This window comes from Schistocerca serialis, chromosome 1, assembly GCF_023864345.2.
Source record: "Schistocerca serialis cubense isolate TAMUIC-IGC-003099 chromosome 1, iqSchSeri2.2, whole genome shotgun sequence".
NCBI classification, from domain to species: Eukaryota; Metazoa; Arthropoda; class Insecta; order Orthoptera; family Acrididae; genus Schistocerca; species Schistocerca serialis.
The window spans coordinates 120,279,417-120,305,218 of NC_064638.1; the positions used below are offsets into that span (position 1 = coordinate 120,279,417).

At 37.0% G+C, this 25,802-nt stretch overlaps 1 protein-coding gene across 1 annotated transcript in view; it reads left to right on the plus strand.

Annotated features, from left to right (window-relative positions):
• Nucleotides 1-25,802, plus strand: part of LOC126463709 (kinesin-like protein Klp98A) — a 419,586-nt gene that overhangs the window by 308,365 nt on the left and 85,419 nt on the right. Inside the window, exons 9-13 of the mRNA XM_050096180.1 lie at nt 790-1,026; nt 4,146-4,335; nt 14,250-14,421; nt 16,441-16,513; nt 23,814-23,903. Of these exons, the coding sequence (XP_049952137.1) occupies nt 790-1,026; nt 4,146-4,335; nt 14,250-14,421; nt 16,441-16,513; nt 23,814-23,903 (762 nt within the window). The remainder of the gene's footprint in view (nt 1-789; nt 1,027-4,145; nt 4,336-14,249; nt 14,422-16,440; nt 16,514-23,813; nt 23,904-25,802) is intronic.

Genomic DNA, 25,802 nt, shown 5'->3' on the forward strand with positions numbered 1-25,802 from the left:
CAAGAAAACCCACATCGGGCAAGGTAGCAGAATCTTTTTACCCATTCGCCAAGTGTATAAGTTAGGTGGGTTGACAACATATTCCTGTCATGTGACGCACATGCCGTTACCAGTGTCGTATAGAATATATCAGACGTGTTTTCCTGTGGAGGAATCGGTTGACCTATGACCTTGCGATGAAATGTTATTGGTTCCCATTGGAGAGGCATGTCCTTTCGTCTGCTAATCGCACGGTTTTGCAGTGCGGTCGTGAAACACAGACACTAAACTTATTCAAGTGAACAGATCATTATGTTGCGAAAATAAAAAATTTAAAATTTTCACTCGAGGGATGACTTGAACCAAAGACCTCTCATTCGCAGCTGCTCACGCTAACCACGGGACCACGGCGCTTCTGCGCTCATGTTATCCTTGATATTGCATATGTTGCGCATGGACTACTCAGTTTGTATATTTTGCTTATTTTTTTCATAGTTCCACACAACTTCTTCCTGTTTTCTCGATTGATCTGTGTTCAGTTTTTCAAGGCCTATCCACTGTGCCAACTTATAACTATATCTGAGGGGGGTGCGATGGGGAGGTTCCCTTGTTAGTAGGTATTTTATGGGAGTCAGTCTACCCACGTCCCATGAAGATTATAAATGTGATACCCAGATTTATTTTTATGACAACCTTTAAAAGTGCAGTGGCACTAATATTTCTTACTCCTTTAAAAATTGTAATGTTTATAGAGTAGACAATTTTTTTGCTGTAGCTTGTTTTAATAAAAGCATACGTTATTCTTTTCAGACAACTGAATCACAACCACAGGTATTAGCACAGCTTCACCAAAAAGAAGTACAGGAGAAGGTGCTGACAGAAGAATGGGCGGAAAAATGGCGTGAAACACAAAAGATCCTTCAAGAGCAGAAAGCACTTGGTTTAAGAAAGTCTGGTCTGGGAGTTGTCCTTGATTCTGATATGCCTCATCTTGTTGGCATTGATGATAATGTTCTTAGCACAGGTGTCACATTGTATCACTTAAAGGTCAGTAAAATTGAGACATGTTGTTCAGTAATGAGTACTGTATATAGTGAGAAAGAGGAAATAACTTTTGTTTAATGTATGTTTCTGTATTTCTGTTTATGTCTTCCCAAAGGAAAGTCTTGTGCAAATTCAAAAGTGGTCATTTTGTTCTGTATTATTCTGTTTACTTACATTATGCTATCAACCATAATACATACTAGAAAATTAAAATATATTTATGACTGTGAGGAAGAAGGGGGTGGTGGGTGTGTAATGTAGCTAAATGTGAACATTCAAAAGTCCACACACTATCCAAGTAATATGATTTTTAGCATGCCAGTCATGTCAGTTTGCTGTTATTCATTGAATGAACAGTTCAGCTCTTGTTGTTAGCCCAATCACTTTTAATGTTGATATTTTCCCCCACATTTTTCTTCAGTTATACCATATCACACATAGTACAGGGCTATTACAAATGATTGAAGCGATTTCATAAATTCACTGTAGCTCCATTCATTGACATATGGTCACGACACACTACGGATACGTAGAAAAACTCATAAAGTTTTGTTCGGCTGAAGCTGCACTTCAGGTTTCTGCCGCCAGAGCGCTCGAGAGCGCAGTGAGACAAAATGGCGACAGGAGCCGAGAAAGCGTGAGTCATGCTTGAAATGCACTCACATCAGTCAGTCATAACAGTGCAACGACACTTCAGGACGAAGTTCAACAAAGATTCACGAGCTGCTAACTCCATTCGGCGATGTTATGCGCAGTTTAAAGCTTCTGGATGCCTCTGTAAGGGGAAATCAACGGGTCGGCCTGCAGTGAACGAAGAAACGGTTGAACGCGTGCGGGCAAGTTTCACGCGTAGCCCGCGGAAGTCGACGAATAAAGCAAGCAGGGAGCTAAACGTACCACAGCCGACGGTTTGGAAAATCTTACGGAAAAGGCTAAAGCAGAAGCCTTACCGTTTACAATTGCTACAACCCCTGACACCCGATGACAAAGTCAAACGCTTTGAATTTTCGGCGTGATTGCAACAGCTCATGGAAGAGGATGCGTTCAGTGCGAAACTTGTTTTCAGTGATGAAGCAACATTTTTTCTTAATGGTGAAGTGAACAGACACAATGTGCGAATCTGGCCAGTAGAGAATCCTCATGCATTCATGGAGCAGATTCGCAATTCACCAAAAGTTAACGTGTTTTGTGCAATCTCATGGTTTAAAGTTTACGGCCCCTTTTTCTTCTGCGAAAAAAACGTTACAGGACACGTGTATCTGGACATGCTGGAAAATTGGCTCATGCCACAATTGGAGACCGACAGCGCCGACTTCATCTTTCAACAGGATGGTGCTCCACTGCACTTCCATCATGATGTTCGGCATTTCTTAAACAGGAGATTGGAAAACCGATGGATCGGTCGTGGTGGAGATCATGATCAGCAATTCATGTCGTGGCCTCCACGCTCTCCCAACTTAACCCATGCGATTTCTATCTGTGGGGTTATGTGAAAGATTCAGTGTTTAAACCTCCTCTACCAAGAAACATGCCAGAACTGCGAGTTCGCATCAACGATGCTTTCGAACTCATTGATGGGGACATGCTGCACCGAGTGTGGGAGGAACTTGATTATCGGCTTGATGTCTGCCGAATCACTAAAGGGGCACATATCGAACATTTGTGAACGCCTAAAAAAACTTTTTGGGTTTTTGTATGTGTGTGCAAAGCATTGTGAAAATATCTCAAATAATAAAGTTATTGTAGAGCTGTGAAATCGCTTCAATTATTTGTAATAACCCTGTATATTGGCCAGCCTGTGGATAGTGGTCGTGTACAATACTGGAATGTGACTACAATACTGGAATGTGACTTGTGTTCTCCATTGCCTTGTTTTCTTCCCAAATTTTGTCCATATGACTGGCCATTTCAGAGTTGTTAAATGTTCAAATCCTGAGGGACCAAACTGCTGAGGTCATCGGTCCCTAGACTTACACACTACTTTAAATAACTTATGCTAAGAATGACACACACACACACACACACACACACACACACACACACACACACACACGACCGAGGGAGGACTCGAACCTCCAGCAGGAGGGCCATGATGTCCGTGACATGGCATCTCAAACCACATGGCCACTCCGCATGGCTCAGAGTTGTTATAAATCAAATTTAATTAAAAACAAATTACTTGCTCTCGTCAAATTTCTTCATTGTGTTGTAGAGGGCTGTGCTCCAATCACACTATTTCTATCCAATGGAACCAAATTCCTTTCACCCAATAGAAGCATGCAAGTGTGAAGTGTCAGGTAGAACTGTAGTCAGCAGCTAAGTGTCACAATAGAAGCTGAGTGAAATGTTTATTTTAGAACAGTTTTTACTATATTTCAATAATGTTACTTATTACTGTAGATACCTAGGCTTGAAAGGGAAGGGAGCCCTTTCTGTGGGGTAGCAGAGGAAGTGAAGGTAATTTTTATGGATGTTGGAATTCATACAAGCAATTGTTCTTATGAAGCTGTTAGAGGATGAGTGATTGACTTAAAAGAAGGTGAATGTTTGTGAAAGAGATGGAATAAAATGTATCTGGATATGGTGATAAGATTCAAGAAAAATGAGGAGGGTATCTCTCTTCTATTGTTGCTTACAGCCAAGACAATATCGGTGAACATGAACAAATCAGATGATTTAGAATCTGCTTGCGTAAAGAGGGCCCTCTTACTGGGTGGCTCATGAGTTAGGTTCATATGACTGTGTGTCATATGATGAACTAATTTATCTTAGTAGAGAGATTTAGCTGAGGCAGCATTTGTAGCATACAGTATTAGCAATGTTTTATTGCTATAAGATTTTTGCACAATAGATTGAGTGGAGACAGATGTGAATGACTCTACCGAACTTGATTTTATGTTTAGTCAGTTTGTGGTTTATTTGACAAGTTCACAGATGATTCTTACCAATAACAATGAGCAATTAAGCTAATGCAATAATGTTGAGAAAGAAACTTGTAGGTGTTGTCTTGAAGTATTTTGCTCTAAGTAGTTCCTTTAACAGTGTTTCATCACATAGTTGCCTTTATTCTATCCAATCTGTAAGTGTATATTCATGAAACAGAAATAATAATTATTTTGTAGGAGGGTGAGACATTAATTGGTACGGAGGATGCACCCACGCAGCAAGACATTGTTCTGGATGGAGTTGGAGTTGAAGCAGAACACTGCAGTGTTCAGCTGAAGGATGGTGTAGCTACTCTCATTCCAAAGCATTCAGCGCAGTGCTGGGTCAACACAGTCCTGGTTGACAAACCAACTAGACTGTCGCAAGGTGAGATAAATTGCCTCTTTCTTGCATTCATTCAGCAATCATTTGTTAATCTTGGACTTAACTGAGTTTTATATATCATTACACTGTGTTAAAATTTTAGTCTAGTATTTGACAAAGTCCCAATATACAACTCCTCTTAGAACAAAGATAGAAATGAATACTACATATTATCCAGATACAAACATTCTCACCAGGTAATAAAGTTATATGCTATGCTGATTATGTTGTCACTGCTTTCTTGACCATCAAATCCCAAAATTATTAACCTAGAATCAAAATCTGTGTGTTGTCTTAATCAATATAATGGTAATTGGAAATGCAATGCTTGGGCATATCACATATTTACTAGGCCAAAGAAGCCAAATTTCAGCATTTTAGTCTTGCCTACTTCTGTTGGTTCTTATGTCAGCTGCTTGAGTTATTTATTTATATAATTAATGTAATACCAGATCATCCTACATGGTCCCTAGACCTCAAATAAAATAACGTTGTGATTGACAAACGGTAGTGACTGGAAACTTTGTTGCTGACTGGTATGCAGCATGACAGTTTCTGATGGAATTGATAGTTGAGCACACACTACACATTAAAAAAGAAGATTTTTTCTTTTAAGCTCCAAGAAAACATTTGCTTACAGATTGTTGTCGTTGGCTTCTTTGTTGTGAGGAGGGCAGTAATGGTGGTGACAGTAGTAGCAGCAGAAGCTAACCACATGTTAAAAGGTGAATAGCAGCCATAAGATGAGTGTCCAGTCATACTTAGTAAATGTTGCTAGTAAAAAGTCACCTTTTAAAGCAGAAAAATGATTGTAAGACCTGAACATAACTGAAGTCTTAGTACAGCAGGCTATATCACCAATGTATGCTTGTAAATTACATTGTGAATCTTTTGCTCTGCTGTCTGTAGGGTCACTACAACTGCTCCTACTGTCAAGAAAATAATAGGTTACTCATTGGTAGTTTTCATTACACATTCATTCTCCCTTGCTGTAATTTTTTGTGCCTTTATTCCACCCATGGTACTGTGCAACTCTCTTGATAAATTTTGCTTGCAGTATTCCTAGTAAAATGTTGTATTTCTTGTAGTGTACATTCTTATTGTCTTTTACACCCATCCATCTAAACTCCCCACAATTAAAATGGCAGTGATATGGCGATAGCCTCAAAAGGCTATGGCTATATTTTTTATCAAGTTCATCTACATCATAATGTTATTACAGTGGTTTATTCTAAGTCAGGATCTGCAATAAATCACCCTTTTGTACAGATGAATGATAGCAGACATTGTTCATTACACTTACAAAATATTAGTGTATTTTTATAATGGGGAGTTCTCCAACCACTGCAGAAAAGTCTTTTCATTCATTTATTCATCATAGTTGCTGATTTTCATTACTTTAGACAGCATAAAGTTATGTATGAACACAGAATGAATATTTCTGTCTGTAGCAGTGTGTGCATTGGTTTGAAATGCCATGTCAGGTAAAACCTGTGTTCCAGGTCATGACTTGAATGCAGGACCTTGGCTTTCATGGGTAGTATTCTTCCATACTATTCAGACAAGTCATAAATTTTCAAATCACTTCCTGGAATTCAGCCAGGTAACACTTTCAGCTACTGCCGATATTTCGGTGGGAGAACACACCACCATTTTCAAGGCAGACTGCTAATGAAAGAAGCAATACATTAACTCTTCCAGCTGATACTAGCATTTCATAAAAGTAAGATTTCAGAACTCCCTACAGCTACTGATGAAGGTGGCTGTCAATAGCAAAATGCTGTTGTCTGTGTTAATGTATTTTATTATTGATGACAGTTTCAGTGAAACAGCATGGATTTTTATTTATATTCCACATTAAAAATATTACAATACACGCTGATGTAAAGATTTTTATTGTACCTGAAGATGTTCTGTTAATCAAATGTGATAGCTGATAAAGGTTTATCCCATGAGCAGCTCTAGATAGTTGTGAGATATGATTTTTTGAAATATGTATGAGCTGTGGGGTACCACTTGCACATAATTTATTGGCAATGTCATGACAGCAGTTAACTTCCTCTGCAGAGTTTTTATAGTAATTATTAGGATCTGTAACATCGCAGTACTTCTCATTTCTTATATCAGATGTTAGAAAAATATTCATCTCATTTAAAAGTAGCTGCATGTGTCTTCTAGTTGATAGAGTTTTAATTACTAACCTATAGCAAAATATTAATCCTTATCTGTAATATCTTTAGCCAAAAAACCTTAATTTGATATCTCAAAGAGATTATGAAATGTTTGGGATTTATACTTTAGGCAACTCACACCTTTGATAAATATGACACTGCATCTGTGATGATATCTCTTTTCTGTGACCCAGAACATTTTTTTTTTAAAGTCTGTAATGTGATGTATATTTTGAATGGGGGCTGTGACTATCTAAATAAATTGCTTACAAAAGAGAAATGTAAAACATATCAATGAATGTAGCTTAGTACACTAGGTGACAACATTGAGTCAAATGTGGTATGATGTGTTATCATGTATAAAATGTATTTACTCCAGATTGGAGTGATATTCTACTTTCCTTTCAGCTATAAAAACAATTCTGGTATGTAAGCCACATTCCATATGCAGTAAGAATGACCTACAGAAGACTCTGAGTTAAGTGCAATGGATTACTTAAGCATCGTAACAACTTATAAACAGTTAACTTATTATCAAGCTCCAATGGTAGACTACAAAGTACAGAAGAACTCAGTTTTTTAGCAAATATTTTTGTTAGAATCATTTGTTTGGAACTGCATAAGGAGGAAAATATGTGAACTGAATAATGGTGGTTTCCAGTTGTGTTTTATATAGAAACAATAGTTTTTAGACAGGTATGCTATATGGCTCAAAGTCCCTCAGTATTTGGCTCTCCTCTCTCTACCCTTTATAAGTAACATGCCAGACAAAGCTATGCATGTATCAGGTGCAATTTGCATGAAAATGCTGTGAGACAAAGCAGCCATTTGAATGCACTTTAATAACTTCCTTATGTCTTGGCCACAGTTTTATTATTTCCAAAAATACATTATGCATTTTGACATTCCATCATTTTCAAAGGCTATAAAATACAGCACAAAACTAGTATCAGAAGATATGAAAATACGTTATACTTCACTCTTGGTAAGAGACATAGTTTAACAACTAGAATATGGCTTTCTAGCTTACCAGTGTTATGTCACTCATATAAAATTGTTCTAAAAACAAAGATGATGTGACTTACCAGCATATCAGCATTCTCAATCACAAGACAAGTGCATACTGCTACCAAGGAAAATTTTGGAAACAAAGTGTATTAAACCACCAAGTGGTGCTGGATACTTGGTACACATTGCATTTTGATTTGTTTACAGATATAATTTTCATCATATAAAATAGTTTCATCAGTATACATTGAAATCACTTTACAATATTTTACAAAAGGTATTTCTTTACAAAACAATGTGTAACAGATCTTTTGAGTCGTTGAAATAATACATTGGAAGAATGCGCTGATTGGTGCTGAGGCCAACTGTCAGTGAACAAACATGTTTTGACATGGGCTGCACCTGTTCCTCATAAGTGAATGCCACATGCATCAGCTGGTATTTGTAGACTTTGTGAATTCTTATAAAAATGATATTTATGAACTTTTACTGATGCTAGTAATTTATAGGCTGTAAGTTGTAAAAAAAAAATTGTTTGTTTACAGAGAGTTGGCCCCAGCACCAATCTGTGTTCTTCCAATGTATTAATTTTGACCACTGAAAAGATCTGTTTCAAATTGTTTTTTTAAAAAAAAGATACCTTTTGTAAAACACTGTAATGTGTTTTCCAGGTTTACTGATGAAATTGTTTTATACAGTGTAACAATAAAAATCATGGTTGTATACAAAACAAAGTGAAGCATGTACCAAGTGTCCGTCACCACCTATGAGTTTAGTCCACTTGGTGTCCAAAATTTTCTCTTGGTGGCAGTTTGCACTTTTCTCACGACTGAGAATGTTGACGTGATACAATGTATCTAATGAACAGTTTTATATCGTTGACGTAACACTGGTAGCTAGTAAGCCATATTCTAGTCGTTACACTATGTCATCTTACCAATGACGAAATGTAACATATTTTCATATCTTATGCTGTCCGCCCCGATAGCTGAGTGATCAGCTTGACAGATTGCCTGCTCAGGGACTGGGTGTTGTGCTGTCTTCATCATCATTTCATTCCTATCTGGCACACAGTTCACCCAATGTGACGTCAAATGTAATAAGACCTGCACCAAGGTGGCCAGACCTGCCCCACACTGGGCCACCCGGCGAGTGACGCCAAATGCTCATTTCCATTTCCATAGCTGGCTGGAGTGGCTGAGCAGTTCTAGGCACTACAGTCTGGAACCACGCAACTGCTACGGTCGCAGGTTCCAATCCTGCCTCAGGCATGGTTGTGCGTGATGTCCCTAGGTTAGTTAGGTTTAAGTAGTTCTAAATTCTAGGGGACTGATGACCTCAGAAGTTAAGTACCATAGTGCTCAGAGCCATTTTTGAACCATTTCCATATCTTATGCTACCAGTTACATGTTGTATTTCGTAGCCTTTCAAAATGATGGAATGTAGGAATGCGCAAGGTGTTTTTGGAAATAATAAAAGCACTACACATGTACTAGCAAAATAGGTAACTGGGCAAGCATGTGATGCCAAGAAAGAACTGTGAGTTCCTTATACAGGTAGCTGGCTATTATCAAAAGACTCACTGCAATGCTAATCACAAAGTTACCTTGATCAAAAAATAGAAGAGTTACTGTTTTCACACTTACAAGTGGAACTTACTGTCTGATCCCCTTCAATTTTCTTTGTACCATAGGATTTTTGAAGGTCAGTGCCTGGACATCAGTTTCCTACAGCAATATGAGGAAGAAGAAAAAACGCCTTTTAAAACCAGAAGATTACCAACCAGTGTTAACTACAAATTATTTTAAGGTTATTAGTATAGATGTCACCAACTTAACAACTATCTTAAAAGCCTAGTAGCTGTGAAGTCATTGGTTTGAATGTCGACGATAGTAACTTGTGGTTTTGTTTGCTAACATTCCATATTTATCAACAAATGGTAACATTAGTTAACAAGTATTGGACTGTAGCTTTTTATAAAAATAACATCTTTCTATTTCTAATTAGTAATTGCATGGTGCAATTAGAGAAGAGAATCAAGTGAGACACTCAGCAAGCAGACAGAGAGAAACTTTTGAAGAAACAAGAACACAAAATGAACTAATTAAAGTTGCAATTAGTGAAGTTCACGAAATACAGCAGGTAGCAAAGCAGTAGTAGTAGAGATCAAAGTTTGGCATGTGAAGGATTGTGTCATGATCCCACTAAATACTGCATTTCTGCTGTTCCAAACTGAAACCTTCTTCATGGATGAGTGGAGGGCTACCATAGCATACACCCCCACAGGGGTATAGAGGTGGGTTGCAAAATTATAAACTATATTTGCATTTGTTGTACATAATGATATGAAATTTAAATAAAATATTTCAAAAAGTTGCTACCAACGAGATTCAAGCCATTGACTTCACGATTACCAAATTTTTATGCTATGCCCTCGAGCACCAGCAACTGTGTTATTAATGTGGAAATGTTTTGCAGATAACAGTGGTGAGGAATCTTCTAATTTTCAAATGCAATTTTTTTTAGATTGTGTGAGAATTGGTGTTTGGGCACTGAGCTTAAAATTCTGTATGTCTGAAGAAAATTGAAGAAGAGAGCTAGTCCATTAAGGTCACCTTGTTAGTAATACTAGTAGAATCAATTTTGGTAAATACAAATTAATGCTTTTTCCAATGATTCACTGAAGAACTCCATTGGTACACACGTCATACTGTACTGGTGAAGCTCTCTCTTCCTAGCTTTTGTATAGCCAAAAATGTAAACATTAAAAAATACAGAACGAAAGTTAACTTGCCATACGCATACGAAAAAATGTATGTTTACAGCAACATTGTCAGTTCAAATGCTTGATATATTATAAGTTTTTTGCATCTTAGTTTCATTGCCATATTTTAATAAGCATGATATTTGTACATAACAATGTTGTTGTTGTTGTTGTTGTTGTTTTGGTCATTGTCATCATCATTCTTGCTATTTAGTCTGTCTGTAAACTGAAGAGTAAGCAGCATTTGTAGAAGAGGAAGTGGACTTTCTCGAAAGAACTGTTAAACCACCATTCAAGAGCACTGAGAATCATTTTATTGATTGACGACTCCATGGAGTGCTGTCTAATAATGTAAAACAGTGTGCAGTGATGTATAAATATCTTCTTAATGTGATGTATAAATATCTTCTTAATGTTGTTAATTGGGTTATTCATATTAGCAACTAATAGTCTATAGTGTTAATCCAGATAGTGAAAAATAAACACTCCCCTGTCATGTCTTCATACTGCATCACACTGATTAGATGTGCTGTGAAATGGTCAGTATTGGCCAGCATAAGCTTGTGAAATAGCCTACAGTTGCTCATTGTGCCATGTCTGGGTAGAGAGAGTAGGGAATTGCCTGCTTGGTCTTCAGTGTGCCACAGGTTTTATAGTCTTGAGCCCAATGACTGACTGGAAGCATTCTCGTACTATTCTGTTTTCTGCAAGCCTCTTCCTTTTTGCTTAATTACTGCAGATTACATCATCTGTTTGACCCTTTTCGCTATATTCAAGACTTGTTCTCTGTCTGCTTTTTTCGCCCCACCTCCCCCATAACATAAATGCAATCACTCGTGCCACACACACACACACACACACACACACTCACTCACTCACTCTCTCTCTCTCTCTCTCTCTCTCTCTCTCTCTCTCTCTCTCTCTCCTCTCCTCTCCTCTCCTCTCCATTACTGTAGTCACTATTCCTTGATGTCTCAGGATATGTCTAACCAACCAATTCCTTTTTTGGTCACAGTTATAACATAAAGCACTCTTCTCCCCTTTCAGTTCAGTGCCTCTTCATTTGTTATGTGATCTACCTATTGAATCTTATTCATTATTCTGTAACATCACATTTCAGAAGCTTCTCTTGTCTCCTTGTATGTACTCTTTATAATCTGTTTTTCACTTCCATATAAAGTTTTGCTACAAACAAATATTTTCAGTAAAGATGTACTAAGCTTTCCTTGCTACTGCCAGTATGCATTTCATATCCTCTTTTTCAGTTGTTGTCAGTTATTTTGCCATCCAGAAATGAAAACTCATCAATTTCTTTGAGCATTTAATTTCCTATTCTAATTTTCACAACATTACCTGGCTCAGTTCACACTACATCACCGTTGTTTTACATTTGATTAGATTCGTCTTATAACCTCTTTTTAAAGGCACTAACCATTCCTTTCAACTGACATGCCAGGTCCTTCTCCATCTCTGAAAGAATTACAATGCCACTGGAAAAACATCCCTTTTTTGGATTTATTGCTAGTTTCCATTATTGTTTTCTCAATGCACTAATTGAATAAAAGGAGGAAAGGTTACAGCCCCGTCTTGCCCTCCTTTCAACTACTGCCCTTTGTTACTCAATGCTTATATGAGTCTGGTTTCTGTATCAATTCTAGACAACCTATCACTACCTGTGTTTCATTACTGACGCTTTTAGAATTCCAAAGAATAGATTCCAGTCAACATTGTCAAAAACTTTTTCCATGTTTACAAATGCTTTTACTTTGTGTATCTCACCTTAAACTATGTCTATTAAAATTGCAATGCAAGGAAGGATAGTGAATAACAAAATTTTACTTATTGTGCATATTAAGTTCAGTAGGTAATTTGGGGATAAACAGGATGTGGAATTCAAAACCTCTGACAGCATCAGCAACTCTAACTCTACTGGGAATCAAATTTAACTTAGCTTGGATAATACACACTTGTATATTATCCCATGCTGCTTAAACTTTATGCCAGAATTCACCATTTGTGGCTGGCAAGTGGTGGTGGTGGTGGTGGTGGTGGTGGTGGTGGTGGTGGTGTTCGAGTCTCTTGGCAACCCATGACCAGATGTTTGTAGTGGGCAAAAGATCTGGAGAATGTGTCGACCAGGACAACAGCTAACCACCTTCTGCATTGAGGTAGGTCAGGATAACATGAGCAACATGTGTACTTCACAGTGAGCACCAGGCTGCTCTTCCTCTCTTGTCTATACACAACAGATTGAGTCAATGACATTACATTTTATGTAAGATTCATTGCTAATACTGGCTCTCTGGTTATTTGTTGATAGCCCACCATCAGTGGCTGCACAGAATAACACATCCAGTGACGATGTCCATTCGCCACTCACACCCATGTAAGGTGCAACGCCTGTGTATATTCTTGGCTCTGTGTAAACAGAAACCCAGTGACTGTTTTGTTCCACTCTAGTTCAATTAACTTAAAATAATAGTTTTTCTCTCTACATTCATGTGAATATCTTCCATTTCTCAAATAGCCTAAGAATGTACCACAGCATTTCCTAACAAAATATCACGTTACATTACACCATCTGTGGTGGTCCAATGTTGTTGCACTGTCCATGTAGGTACTTCTCATGCAAAGAGCTCATTTCTCAACCCAAGTTACATGAAATGGCTCTACGATCCTGGATGTATGAGCAAACAGTCCTCTCAAGCACTAGTCATACATCTCTGCTGAGATTCGGCATAGCACTGATTGTGGCTTTCCTGAACTAATTTCATTGACATTCACTTGACACATGGGATCCTGACCATTGGAAGCAGTCATATTGCTTGCTGAATGACAAACAGTTGTCTCTATGGACCATGATCCTGCTGCTGTTGATGGCCGAAGCTTGCTGATAGACATTTCTCTGCCCTGCACAAGGTGCAACATGATCTTGAACAGCATTCAAATGTGATTTCTGACTGAGAAACTGACTGTGTAATCTTTTCTTCTACGTGGAATGTAGATGGTGTTATTCCTACATAATTCATGTGTGTGTGTGTGCTGAAATGCTATTCATTCATATATCGAAGCATGTATTACATTTCATGCCTGTTTGACAGATGTTGCATGCTGCTTTTGTGATACTGTAGTTTTAATGGCCAGCAGTTTATGATTCCACACACACACACACACACACACACACACACACACACACACACACACACACACACACACACACACACACACACAAACAACAACAACAACAACAACAACAACAGAACTTACATCAGCACACATACATTCACAAATAAAGAAGAAAAAAAAAAAAACAGTTGAAAGCAAAACCTGTGAAAGTTTACAACACTTACAGAAACAAATGACACTATATACACGGAAAATGGCAGTTAAATTGTTGTATGTTGAAAACAGATACCAGAAGGAAAAGTGCAAACTTTCAACCAGTTTGCCACCTGAGAGAAATCTATTTGGCTTAAAAATAATTAACTAGATGTTGATCTGTAAGTACTTTACCAGTTATTATCAAAAGCCGTAACAAACCGTTTTAAATCTATAACATGTAAGTACAAATGAAAAAATCGTGTAATGTTTCAGGACACCCACTGAAGGTGCCTTGTAACTAAGGTGAAACAGATCTGGGTGCATAAGAGAAATAAAAAGAAAACTTAATGTGCAGCATGCAAGAGGCGTTTTTTCTTTTGAACAGCCTAATTTATATACAGCTGCTGCAAAAATGGCCAGCACAAGAAACTTGTTATAATAATAAGGTTCTCAATATTGCTGTCCTACTGTTATCAATATATTGTAGTGATAAAAGTGTTGTGATAATAGTAGCAGCATATAATATGTAATAATCTTACACGTAGTGGTAATTATAACAAATGGAAAGTATATACAATGATCCTACAGCCTTTTACATATTGTGTCTGTAATTTTTTTCCACATTTCATTCATGAAAGGTCTTTTTTTTTCAGGTTGTATCATTGTTTTGGGGCGTAACATTATGTTCCGATACAACGATCCAGCAGAAGCAGCTAAGTTACGGAAGGAAGGAAGTCGTTCTCATCTCAGCTTATCGTGTCTGTCTTTGCTAAGCCGTTCAACTACAGAGCTTGCTTGGTCTACTGAGAATCTCAGTGCTTCCACGTGAGCAATGTTTATACAATTTCAGTTTTCATATTTGTCTAATCAAACCAGAACCTTCTCTGTGTTAAGTACCATTGTTCTATTCATCGATACTGAACTTCATGCAATACTTGTTCAGTTTCCATTGACTTACAGTTATGGCTAGGAATGGTATTACCCATTTTCTAATTGTGACATATTAATCTGGTTTAATATCTTGGATGTGATACATGTCTCACAGACAAAAATACATGCAACATGTGATTCTCATAAGGGCACAGTTCTTATTATGGATATTCTTCCATCATCTATGGCACAGCATATTGGATACAATCATGAAGAAAGAGACACCAGTAGAGATGTTCCTTTGATTTCCATGTCTGTCGCATGTTAATTTGTTCCTTACATCTTCCTGAGAGATGATATCTGAAAACAAGTTTTTGCTTCTGTATTGTTTCTTCTGGTTCCATGCTGCCTTATATTTTAAAAAAAATTAAAAATATTGGTTATATAATAGTGCATATGAGTGATTTTTTTTTTCTGCTTTCAGAAATGTCAAATATTAACAAGTTTTGGTATATAATATAGAAAACTGTATTTGGGCTTGGGTGGCTGTATTTCAAGTCAGCAGTAATCTGTAATTTCTTGCATAATTCTAGGTGTTTTTTTTTAGTTGTTGTCTATTGTCACAGCTGCCTTAAGAGTGATTATCATTTTCTGTAGTTATATATGCTGTGCACAACTTCCACAAGTCACTTGCATAATTATTATAGAAAGATAATCACAATACATGACTGCAGGAGGCAGTAGCAGAATGAGTCCATGATCCATTTCTAGAATTCTTTCTACACTGTTGCCAGTATTCTGTATGACAATATTGTACCAAGTGCATGCGAAGTCTCTCCAGAGTGCTGAGCCTCACATGTCTTGCCTTGCGGGGATGTAAGGTTGGCAGCATGTTTCAAGTCTTGCCTGCACATGTTCCTTGGACCTGCACTGGTAGGGTGGCGGTTGCAGCTGTTGGTTGTGTTATTGTCTAGTTCTTGTGGAAGCTAAGTGTAGTGAGAATGTTTAAATGCTTACTGCTGCAGAAAGAACATTTGTAATGGAAGAGGTTCTTCATGCAGGAGCATTAGAGGCGGCAATTTAGATTGCATTTTCCTCTTTGAGGTGTCCACATCATAAACCTGTATGTGATTTAATTCACATATTCCAGACAAAAGGTTCAGTTCATGATGCATCGCAAACTGGTAGGCCCACAATTTTAACAGAATTGAAGCTTGACAACATTTCAGACATCATGTTGCAGAGTCCAACAAAATGAGTTAGGAGATTACAGCAAGATGCTAAAGTCTCTCTTATGACAGCAAATAAGGCCATAACCAAAGAACTGGGGATATATCCGTATAAAATTATTGTTGTGGGTAATTGCATTATATGGACCATGTGAAACAAATAGCATAATTTGAATGGTTTCAGCGATTTGTTAGGTCTTTAACCCCTGCACTCATTGGGATCTGTCTCCACTCCACTATTCCTGTCAGGGTGCAACTAAAGACAATAGGTGAACTGAAGACAATGATAACTGATTATCTGCAATTGATTACATGTGAAACAAGGTAAATGTGTTTGCAAATAAATGTAAACATGTTAAACAATACCTTCAAGAAAGAGCAAGACATTTCCAGAACCTACTGTGATGTTGATGAGTACAGTGTATTTAATTGTAATTAATATAATTAATTAATTTCATTGTTTTAATTGTAATAATGTTGAATACCATCTCCCAACATAACTGTAGCCACTAGCAGTGAATCCCAGCACCTAGCTTATACAGCGATATGGATGTGTGGCCAACCTTACACGCCCAGCAAGGCGAGACATGCTCAGCTTCCCACACCACAGATGCACAGTACTACTCTGCCATAACTGACATTTGCAACAGTTTTTGTTAGCATTGTATTTTCCAATTTACATTAAAATTATTTTACTTTTATGGTCCTTTAAGTAATCATGTTTTTGTTGTTATCATGGTTTTAGGGAAGATGGAGAACGGGTTGAGGAACTTGAAATGCAGAGAGTTACCCTTCAAAAAGAAAAAGAAGCATTTAAGGTAATCCTTGGTGTGCAGTAAATTTTTGTTGCTTTGACAGTAACTGAAATATTCTGATTGTACATGTTTTTGTTCTGATATTTTACGTAGGCTATATTGCTGAGTACTGAACACATTGGCATTTCTTGATAATGATACAGCATGTCTCTGCATGTAAACTCTGTTTTAAAATATTGTTGTCACTGGTATAAGTCAATATGTTACATCCTTGAGCACACTGGCACTAGTGGACTGGTAGCACTTATTGTACTGGAACATTATAAACACTCTTTCAGTTATGGTAAATAGCAATACCAGTATGCTTGAACACCGCTCTCATCATGACTGTCCCCCTCCTGTTTTTGCCAATTTCATCAGCACAAAGTACTGTAATTAGGTACCATTATTGTAAGCCATAATGATTTGCCAAAAAATTGGTACATTGCCAGTACATAAATTAATACATAGTGATATCAATATATTTATAGAAATGAGATGTTTATGTACACAATACCAAGAACAGTGAAGTTTCTTTCTTGTCTGCAGTCTGAGTTCATAGAAATTAAGTTATCATTTATTTTGAAGTTTGCTACCTTTGCTACTCATGCTACAACCCATTCTTGTTTTTGCACTCCAATTTAGTATGGGTTTATAATCCATGTGAATACAGTTAGTAAACAAAATAAAAATTATAATGAAAAGTGCCATTTGCAAATATTTTTTGTGAATTGTGTTTGTGGAAATTGTAAATTTATGCTAGAAGCTGAGAAAAGTACTGATACACTATTTTTTAGCAGATGACATGTAAAACAAATACACACTCCAATCTCTGAAACAAATATTATGAGGAACATGCTGTTTTGTGGTATAGTCATGTTATGAAGATAGGAAATGGCCCCAACATTTGTTATTGTTAATGAATAGAATGGAAAAGGAGATGCATCAAATTGATGATGAGAGTAATCTGCACAGAACTGAGCATCAGATTACGTGCAGATGTAACAGAAGCAAAAATCAAATGACATGACACAGTGACAGAAATATTGAAAGTGAGGAGTTATCGGGAAGATCACTGTCACTTCATCACTGACAGAAAAATTAAAGATTCAGAGAAAGTGAAACTTGAGGAGGGTGCCCAGCATCCCGATAAACAGGGAAAACTCAGTGAATATTTTGTTCTGGAAAACTCATGAAATGTTCACATTTTACTTAAAAAAAAGCTTGAAAAGGCATGGTATCCAATTTTCTTTTTGGCAGAGGTATTTGTCTGCTTTTTGTTTGGCTGGATGCAGCGCAGCACTCACCATTCACTCTCAGCTCATTGCTGTGCAACCAACCACCCACTGTCAATGTTTTGGCATCACCAACCTCATCCCATGAAAACTGATCGTTATAGTTTTCAGACATTGTCATAGCTTCAGTTCATATGTACACTGATATGCAAAGTTGTACTAATTGTACTTCTCCTACCAGTGAAAGAAAAATGCATACATTGACATGAAAAGTGAAGATCAGAAATTGTGTTTTTTGTTACAAAAACCAACTTACAGGTGTTTATACTAACAGTTTTACAAGGATACATACAATTTAATATCTGCTATTGAGCTACAGCACATCTACATTAATAAATGCTTCACTTTATTCTTTAACATATTTAAATTAGCTATCTTATGATCAGGTAATAGATATAAAAAAAAAAGAAAAAAAAGTTTCCTTTTCCTTTGTATGTGGGCTACAGTCAGAATCCTTTTTGTTACTTGTAACTGTGAAAGTTCTCCCTTCTTTGTGCATTGTAGTTATGCACATTACTGTTCATTACATTATGTTCTGTATTTAGTTTCACGAACATGATTGCCAGCAGGATATTCAAAGTTGATGGCAGATGGCGGTAAGCATACCATCCTTACTAACTTCTTTTGTAGTCTAAAAGGCCTGTCTGTATAGCCTACTGGTGCCCCATCCCTGATCTCAGTACTATACTGCAGATGCAGATGTATCAATCCGAAATCTCTTTGCCATGACGTATTTTAGTCCAGAAAGGCTGAAGCCCATTTCAGTAAATACATATTTATACTTACTCTCTTACAAATGTGATCTAGATTCAATTTCCATTACAAATTGTTTATTTGTATAACTAAGTGCCAGTAATAGTAGTAGTAGTAGTAGTAGTAGTAGTAGTAGTAAATGAGTTTTGTTATTGGGGCAGTAAAGTTACTGATAATGGCTGAAGGGGAGAGAATATAAAATGCAGACTAGCGATGGCAAGAAAAGCATTTCTGGAGAAGAGAAATCTGTTAACATTGAATGTAGATTTAAGTGTTTTGAAAAGTTATTTGTCTTGAGTGTAGCCATGTATGGAAGTGAAGCATGTGCAATAAACAGTTTAGATAAAAGGAGAATAGAAGCTTTTGAAATGTGGTGCTACAGAAGAATGCTGAAGATTGGATGGGTTGATCACTTAACTGATGAGGAAGTACTGAATAGAATTGAGGAGACCAGAGATTTGTGGCACAACATCAGCAAAAGAAGGGACCAGTTCATAGGACACATTCTGAGACATCAAGGGATCACCAATTTAGTGTTTGATGGAAGCGTGGAGGGTAAAAATTGTAGAGGGGGCCCAAGAGATGAATACAGTAAGAAGATTCAGAAAGATGTAGGTTACAGTAGTTGTTCAGAGACGAAGAGGCTTGCGCAAGATAGAGTAGTGTGGAGAGCTGCATCACACTGGGCTTCACACTGAAGACCACAGTAACAAGTGCTAGTAGATGCTTACATGTAGTAACATTTATAATTGGATAGTAGTGAAACAAGAAATGGGTTGTTGATTTATTCTCTACATTTACAAGTAGCTTGTTTGCAGTAAGGCAAGTTGACAGAATCTTATAACTGATTTTAGTCCTGTTGACAGCAGTTCCAAACTTGTATGTTACTGTTTCTTTTTTTCTTTTTTCAAATTGTATTCAAATTCTATTTTCAAATCTCTTTATAAAAAAATGTAAATTTTTGCTGAAGCAGATAATGCTCTTTGTTTGTATGTGAGTGTGTACTCCTAACAGTTGATTGTCCCTGATGGATAGCCTTTAATAATAATAATAATAACATGGAGGAGGAGAACAGGAATGGGTGAAGTATTATTGGGTTGAAAAAAATTGATGTGGAATAATGGAGAGGACAAAGAAATTCAAGAAAAAAGATTAGTAAGAGGATAGATAAGTTCATCAGGATGCAGGAAAATAAACATAACCACAATCTAGTTCTCTATGATAGCACGTTGCAGTGATTATTCCTTAGTTATTTAGGAGGTTTGTGTGGTATCTTGTGTAGTATTTTAATATGAGCAGAGGAAGGGATCAGGGATGAAATGAAAAAGTAATTCAACATGCTGCTAAATGGACATGGGGACAACACAACCATCAATGACTGTAGAGTAATTAATGAAGTCCAAACCAACAGACACCCATTAACATGGCATGAGGCAGAAACAGCATTAAAGAGCATGCAGAATGGGAAATCTATGGGCTTTGATGATCTCAGCTCAGGCATGATAAAGGCAGTTGGAATATTAGGCTTAAATTGGCTATGTAGAGTGTTATCAGTGGTTTGGAAAGAAAACAAATCCCAGAAGATTGGAGTAAAGGAGTCACCATCACTCTGTTCGAACTGGGCAATTGACGAAAATATGGAAATAATAGAGGCAATGTTCTGCTGTCACACAACCTGAAGCTGTTAGAAAAGATTATAGAAATGGGAAATAGAAAAATAGTACAACCTTTGCTTGAGGAAGAACAACATGGACTCAGAAAAGACTGAGGTACTGTAGATCTTACTTTTGTAGTAAGAATGCTGACAGAAAAGTACTGGGAATATGGAAGAAATCTTGTGATTGTGTTTACGGGCATTGAAAAAGCATATGGCAGGATTCCTGGAAACAAGATATGGGAATGTTTGGAAGACCTACAGGTGCCAAAGTGCCCAATTGATATAGTCACAATATTTTTAAAAAAAGTGTTACAACTGTGTCCAAATAAGCATCGGACGATCAGAATGATTTGAAACGAAGAGAGGTGCCCTACCACCACTCCTGTTTGTCATAGTAATGGAAAAGATTATAAAATCTATCAAGAAAGTAGACAGCACACCAAATGCCCTGGGTTTTGCTGATGATTTAGTAGTATGGGGAGAGAGAATCTGAAACACAGAAGAATTTTAATGACTGAAGCAACACATTCAGAAATTTTGGACTAAAAATAAGTGAAATAAAGATAGTAGAAATGACCATCAACAGGCAAGGAACAGCCTAAGATACATTTCTAGGAGGAGTCAAAGTAGAATCTGTTTCACATATCAAGTGCCTAGGAAGCACGATCTGAAAAGACAACACCATCAAGTGGGAAATGCTCAGCAGGACACAAAAAGGCATCTTTTCTGGGACGATAAAATCCCACGAAAAGCAAAAGCGACCGTGTACCACACCTATTTTGTACTGATCCTAACATATTATTTAGAAACGTGTATCCCACTAAACAAAGACCTCATCAGAATTCAGGCAACAGAAATGAGATTCATTAGGACTACGAATCAGATAACTAGAAAGGACAAAATCGGGAATGATGTGAAGAGAAATGTAGCTGGTATTGAGGTTCCTGTTACCAGTGTCATAAAAAAACACAGGCTTCAGTGGTATGGGCACACACATAATGAGAATGAACAGCCAAAGACCTGGCAAAAGGTATTTCAAACTGAGCCTTGTTGGAAGAAGACCACAGGGAAGACCGAGAAAAAGCAGGATAGATACTATAAGACACGGTGTGGAGGAGAAAGGACACAGACGGGAAGCTGTCCTGGAACACAAGACGTATGAAGACTGGGGGAGATGGCGAGTGTTTGTACGCCACACCCAGAAAACTGGAGTTGGGAAAACGATGATGATGATGTGTGGTATCTTGTATGTGATGGGTACCATTCAATTGCAAAGCAGTTTCCACTTTAATGCCCTGTGCCCAAAATTCTGACGTTTATAATAATCACAAATGAATATTTATCACTCTGTGTATTTCTCTTCTTTCACTGCTGAGCTCTACGGTCTCTGGAGTTTTTCATATTGGCACCCATATATAAAATATACTGTTGTGTTCAACTAGGATCCTGCCAGAGTTAAAAATCGAAACATGGTGTGGCTTGAACACTGAGAAAATTTTATTTATTCACAGGTTATAATAGAAAGCTTTCTTAAGTCACAGTTTCCCCCTTTTGTCATATCATTTGTTAGGGCTGGGATACACGTGAGAGTTTTTTTTTTTTTTTTTTTTTTTTACTCGGGTGGTTCAATACTCTCAGATATACTCACAGCATTGTTTACACTGGGGGTGAATTTTTGCCAATAGTTACTATTCGATAATTCCCTGCAAGTGCTTTCTCTAAGTGTCTGAGAGTTTTATGAGAGCATATGTCAGAAGCATTTACATGCAGCAGAGTGAGTGTGTCTGAGGGAGCTGAGAAATTACTCTCCATGAGACTTTTCTATCACAGTTGTGTGCACAAAGGAAGAGGCTGCGCTGGATGAGCGTCAGGTTGCAGTTGCACTTTTAATACTTTTAATGGCAAAGAAAAAACATAAATGGCCGTGTTTGTGCTGGATAAGAGAGCAGATTAGATGACAGTATGATTTTGGGGCATGCAAGAATCTCATTGTGACTTGTGATGGAAAATCCACAACAATATCAAAATTTTACGAGAATGACAGTGATGGAGATGGAAGAAATATTACTTGTAAATGAACCAAAAATTGCCAATCTAGATACTATTATGGGTAAATCCATTAGTGTTAAAGACAGACAGCTTGTGACACTAATATTTCTAGCTTCATCTCTATTTATTTTCTTTAATATGTAGCAAAATAACAGTTACAATAAAATAACATTACACTAATTTCATCTCGTTAGCCGTAGACATTCGAAAGCCAGACAGGGCAGGTATCTGACAAATTAAGCATTTCCAGACATACCTTTGTTTGAAAGTTTTACTTATATTTAAGGAATCACTAATAAATTCCTGACGGTCTGTTCTTCAACGTCCAATATAATAATATAATCAATAAATACCGTGTCATATAAAATTACAGATACAGCTGTAATACCTAAAGTTAAATTGTAATTTTCTGAGTTCCAAAATTATTACTTGCAAACACAATTTCATTTGTTTTTTGTGTTAATTAATCTGTGTTATTAAATTATTTTGTCAGATTCCTTCAGTTGTGGGTATTCTCGTAAATTTCTTTTGCTGAGGTGTTAAAAACTCTAGCCATATCAGCCAACAAAACTTGCATGTTATCTCAGTTCTTGCAGACCAGTAACTGTACACACCATAACACTGGCCTTTGCTTATACAGATTAATTAAATGCACAACTTTTTCCTGAGTCATCTTCCTGGCAAGGTTTCTTCATTACTTTTTCTACTTAGACATTGGTGACATTCACTCACAGTGCTTATTCATCAGAACAATAGTTTGAACTGTTCTGTCAATTTGGTTATACTTTCATTGAATGGCTAATGGCTTGTTGCTGTGTTAATGTGACACAGCTGGTAGTGCACTAGTCTATATTATATGTCTATGATCTACATTGCATAGTTTAAGTCTAGAACTTTTGAAATAGGCTGATTGCTTGTGCTGTTCATGTATGAGCTAAAACTGGCGATTTCTTGACTCATAAACTTACCATGGCCACATATTATGAGTCAAAACAAGTATTTTATTTAATATGTGAATGATTATGACAAAATATGTTACCAAGATGTGGTAGTGTACAAAATGTGAAATGCAGCACAAATCTGGGATGCAGTATGGCCTCTCAGTACTGTCTGTGTACTCTCAGCTCTTCCAACAGCTCCGGTATAGTTTTTCTTGTCTCTTGAGAGATGGATGTTGCCACCTACATGAGAGGTCTAAACTCGCAGAGCATGACTACCTGAGATCTTGTCCCCTACTCGGACACTGGTGGTGAGCTGACTTATGCCATTGGTTACATGACACATATTACCCACAAAACCTCTCTGAGCATGAAAAACTCTCATGTTTATATCTAGCTTTACTCAAAAAAGCTCTCTTAGAGAGAGAAACTGTCACTTGACTACTTAGCTTAGTGTTGCTCCCTGTCCACTCAATAGTGAAAATGTAAAGCTGTAACTCGAAATAGAAAAAGTCAGTGATTCACAAACAATTTCATTGGCTTTGACATATGTTTGACATGGTACTGATGAATTGAAGCCACAACTCACATTTCTTAATCACATTTATTTATCACATTTATTTTTGTTTTAGAAAGAACAGGCTGAACGTGAACAAGACTGGGAGCGTGAGCAGCGACGTAAGAGAGAGGCACTTGAGGCAGCCCAGAAGGCATTAGAGGAGGTTAGATAACATTAATTGGCATGTCCAAGATAACTCATTTGTCTCTTTCTTTCTGTCCTTATTTCTTTTCTCTTCTCATCATATCACGTTTTTGCAATGTCTGTTCCTAATTTTTTCTTCATTTGTAAACTTTTTTACAGCAGTAGCTGCTCACAGTTTAACTGAATTAATTTCTTGTCCAGAATATGCAGCATCTCGATGCAAATTCCAAAACTTTAGTACTGGTTTTGAATAAAATGGCAGCTTCATTTGGACTTTCCATTTAAAAATATCACAACCGGTTTTTTTCCCAGTACCATAATCCAGTGGTATCTACATCGCATTTAACAAAAAACTGCAACAGAATTAGTCAAATGGGGAAGAACATAGCAATAGCCATCATCAACAAATGTAGTACATAAATGTTCAAAACAACTTGTCCGCACGCTTCATAAAGACAAAAAATTGAAAAATAATGTAATGTGGACTTGTATAATATGGACTTGTATAATATTAAAACAGGTATATGTTACGTAAACTAAATTTTGTTGGAAAACAACTTGTCAACTGTAAGAACACCATAATGACATAAATATTATATTCAGTCATTTACAGTCTAGGAAATTGACATATGTCACATGAAACTTACATATCAGACATCTTGAGAGAATATAGAATGACTGCTGAAATGTGCAAGGAGGTTGTACGTAAATAAATAGGGAGAGCAAGTTATAGGGAGGGCCTGTAGGGGGCAGGTTGGTAAGTTGTGAGAGGCAAATGATGAGATAAAGTAGATAAAATGCTTTCAAAGTAAAATGAAATACAGAACAAATTGGTATTTAAAAGCTGAATGTGTATGTGTAATAAAAAGACATGTAAAAGGTATTACTACAAAAGGAGAAATGACAACAGACAATTGCCAGAGACCCTATGATGAACGAAAGGTCAATCTAGGAAACCAACAATGCCAAACAAATGGAAGCAGGAAAGAGTATCTCCACATGATATTTGTTGACAAGTTGTATTTCAACATAATTTAGTTGACATAACACACATGTATTTTAATATTTTATGAACTCGCACTATACTACTTTTTAATTTGTTGTCTTTATGAAGTGTGTGATTGAAGTGTTTTGAACATTTATGTATTGAATTTTTACAGACATAATTTTACGAGAGACAATTCTCGAAATTTTCGACAAAGCCTTGTTGGTGGGAACCTCACTTTCTGACAGTCTTTTCATTGTGCCTATCTGCAACTCAGCATCACAACAATAATTAAATACACAACAAAAGTTATTGGAATATTAAAGAAGGAAACTCATGCTTATAAGATTATTTGTGTCTTGTGGAGGGTTCCGTAGTTATGGTACTATTTATCTACAAGGTGTACAACTTGCTTCTGCCGATTTTTCCCCAACATTTGAGGCCTTAATGAAACAAATTGGTTACACATATATCATTCAAAGTATTTTCCATCGCTGACCACTACTTTCTCCCATCTTTCAGGCAATGTACAAATCCTGCGTCGAAAAAATTGTTTATCTTTTGAAGCGATCCACAAATCCATCCAATTTGTGACTTCTTCATGAGATCAGCAGTGTTAGTCATCCAGGCCATGCATGATTGATCTAAACAGGGGGTAGTCAGAGGGAGAAATGTGTGGAGAATATGGCGGGTGGGGTAGGACTTCCCATTTTAATGTTTCCAAGTACGTTTTGACCTCTTTCTCAAAGTGGGGTCGAGCGTTGTCATGCTGCAAAATCACTTTATTGTGCCTCTCGCTGTATTGCGGCCGTTTGTCTTTTAATGCTCTGCTCAAACTCATTAATTGCATTCGATAATGATCACCTGTGATTCTTTCACTTAGTTTTAACACCTCATAGTACACGACGCCAAGCTGGTCCCACCAAATGCAGA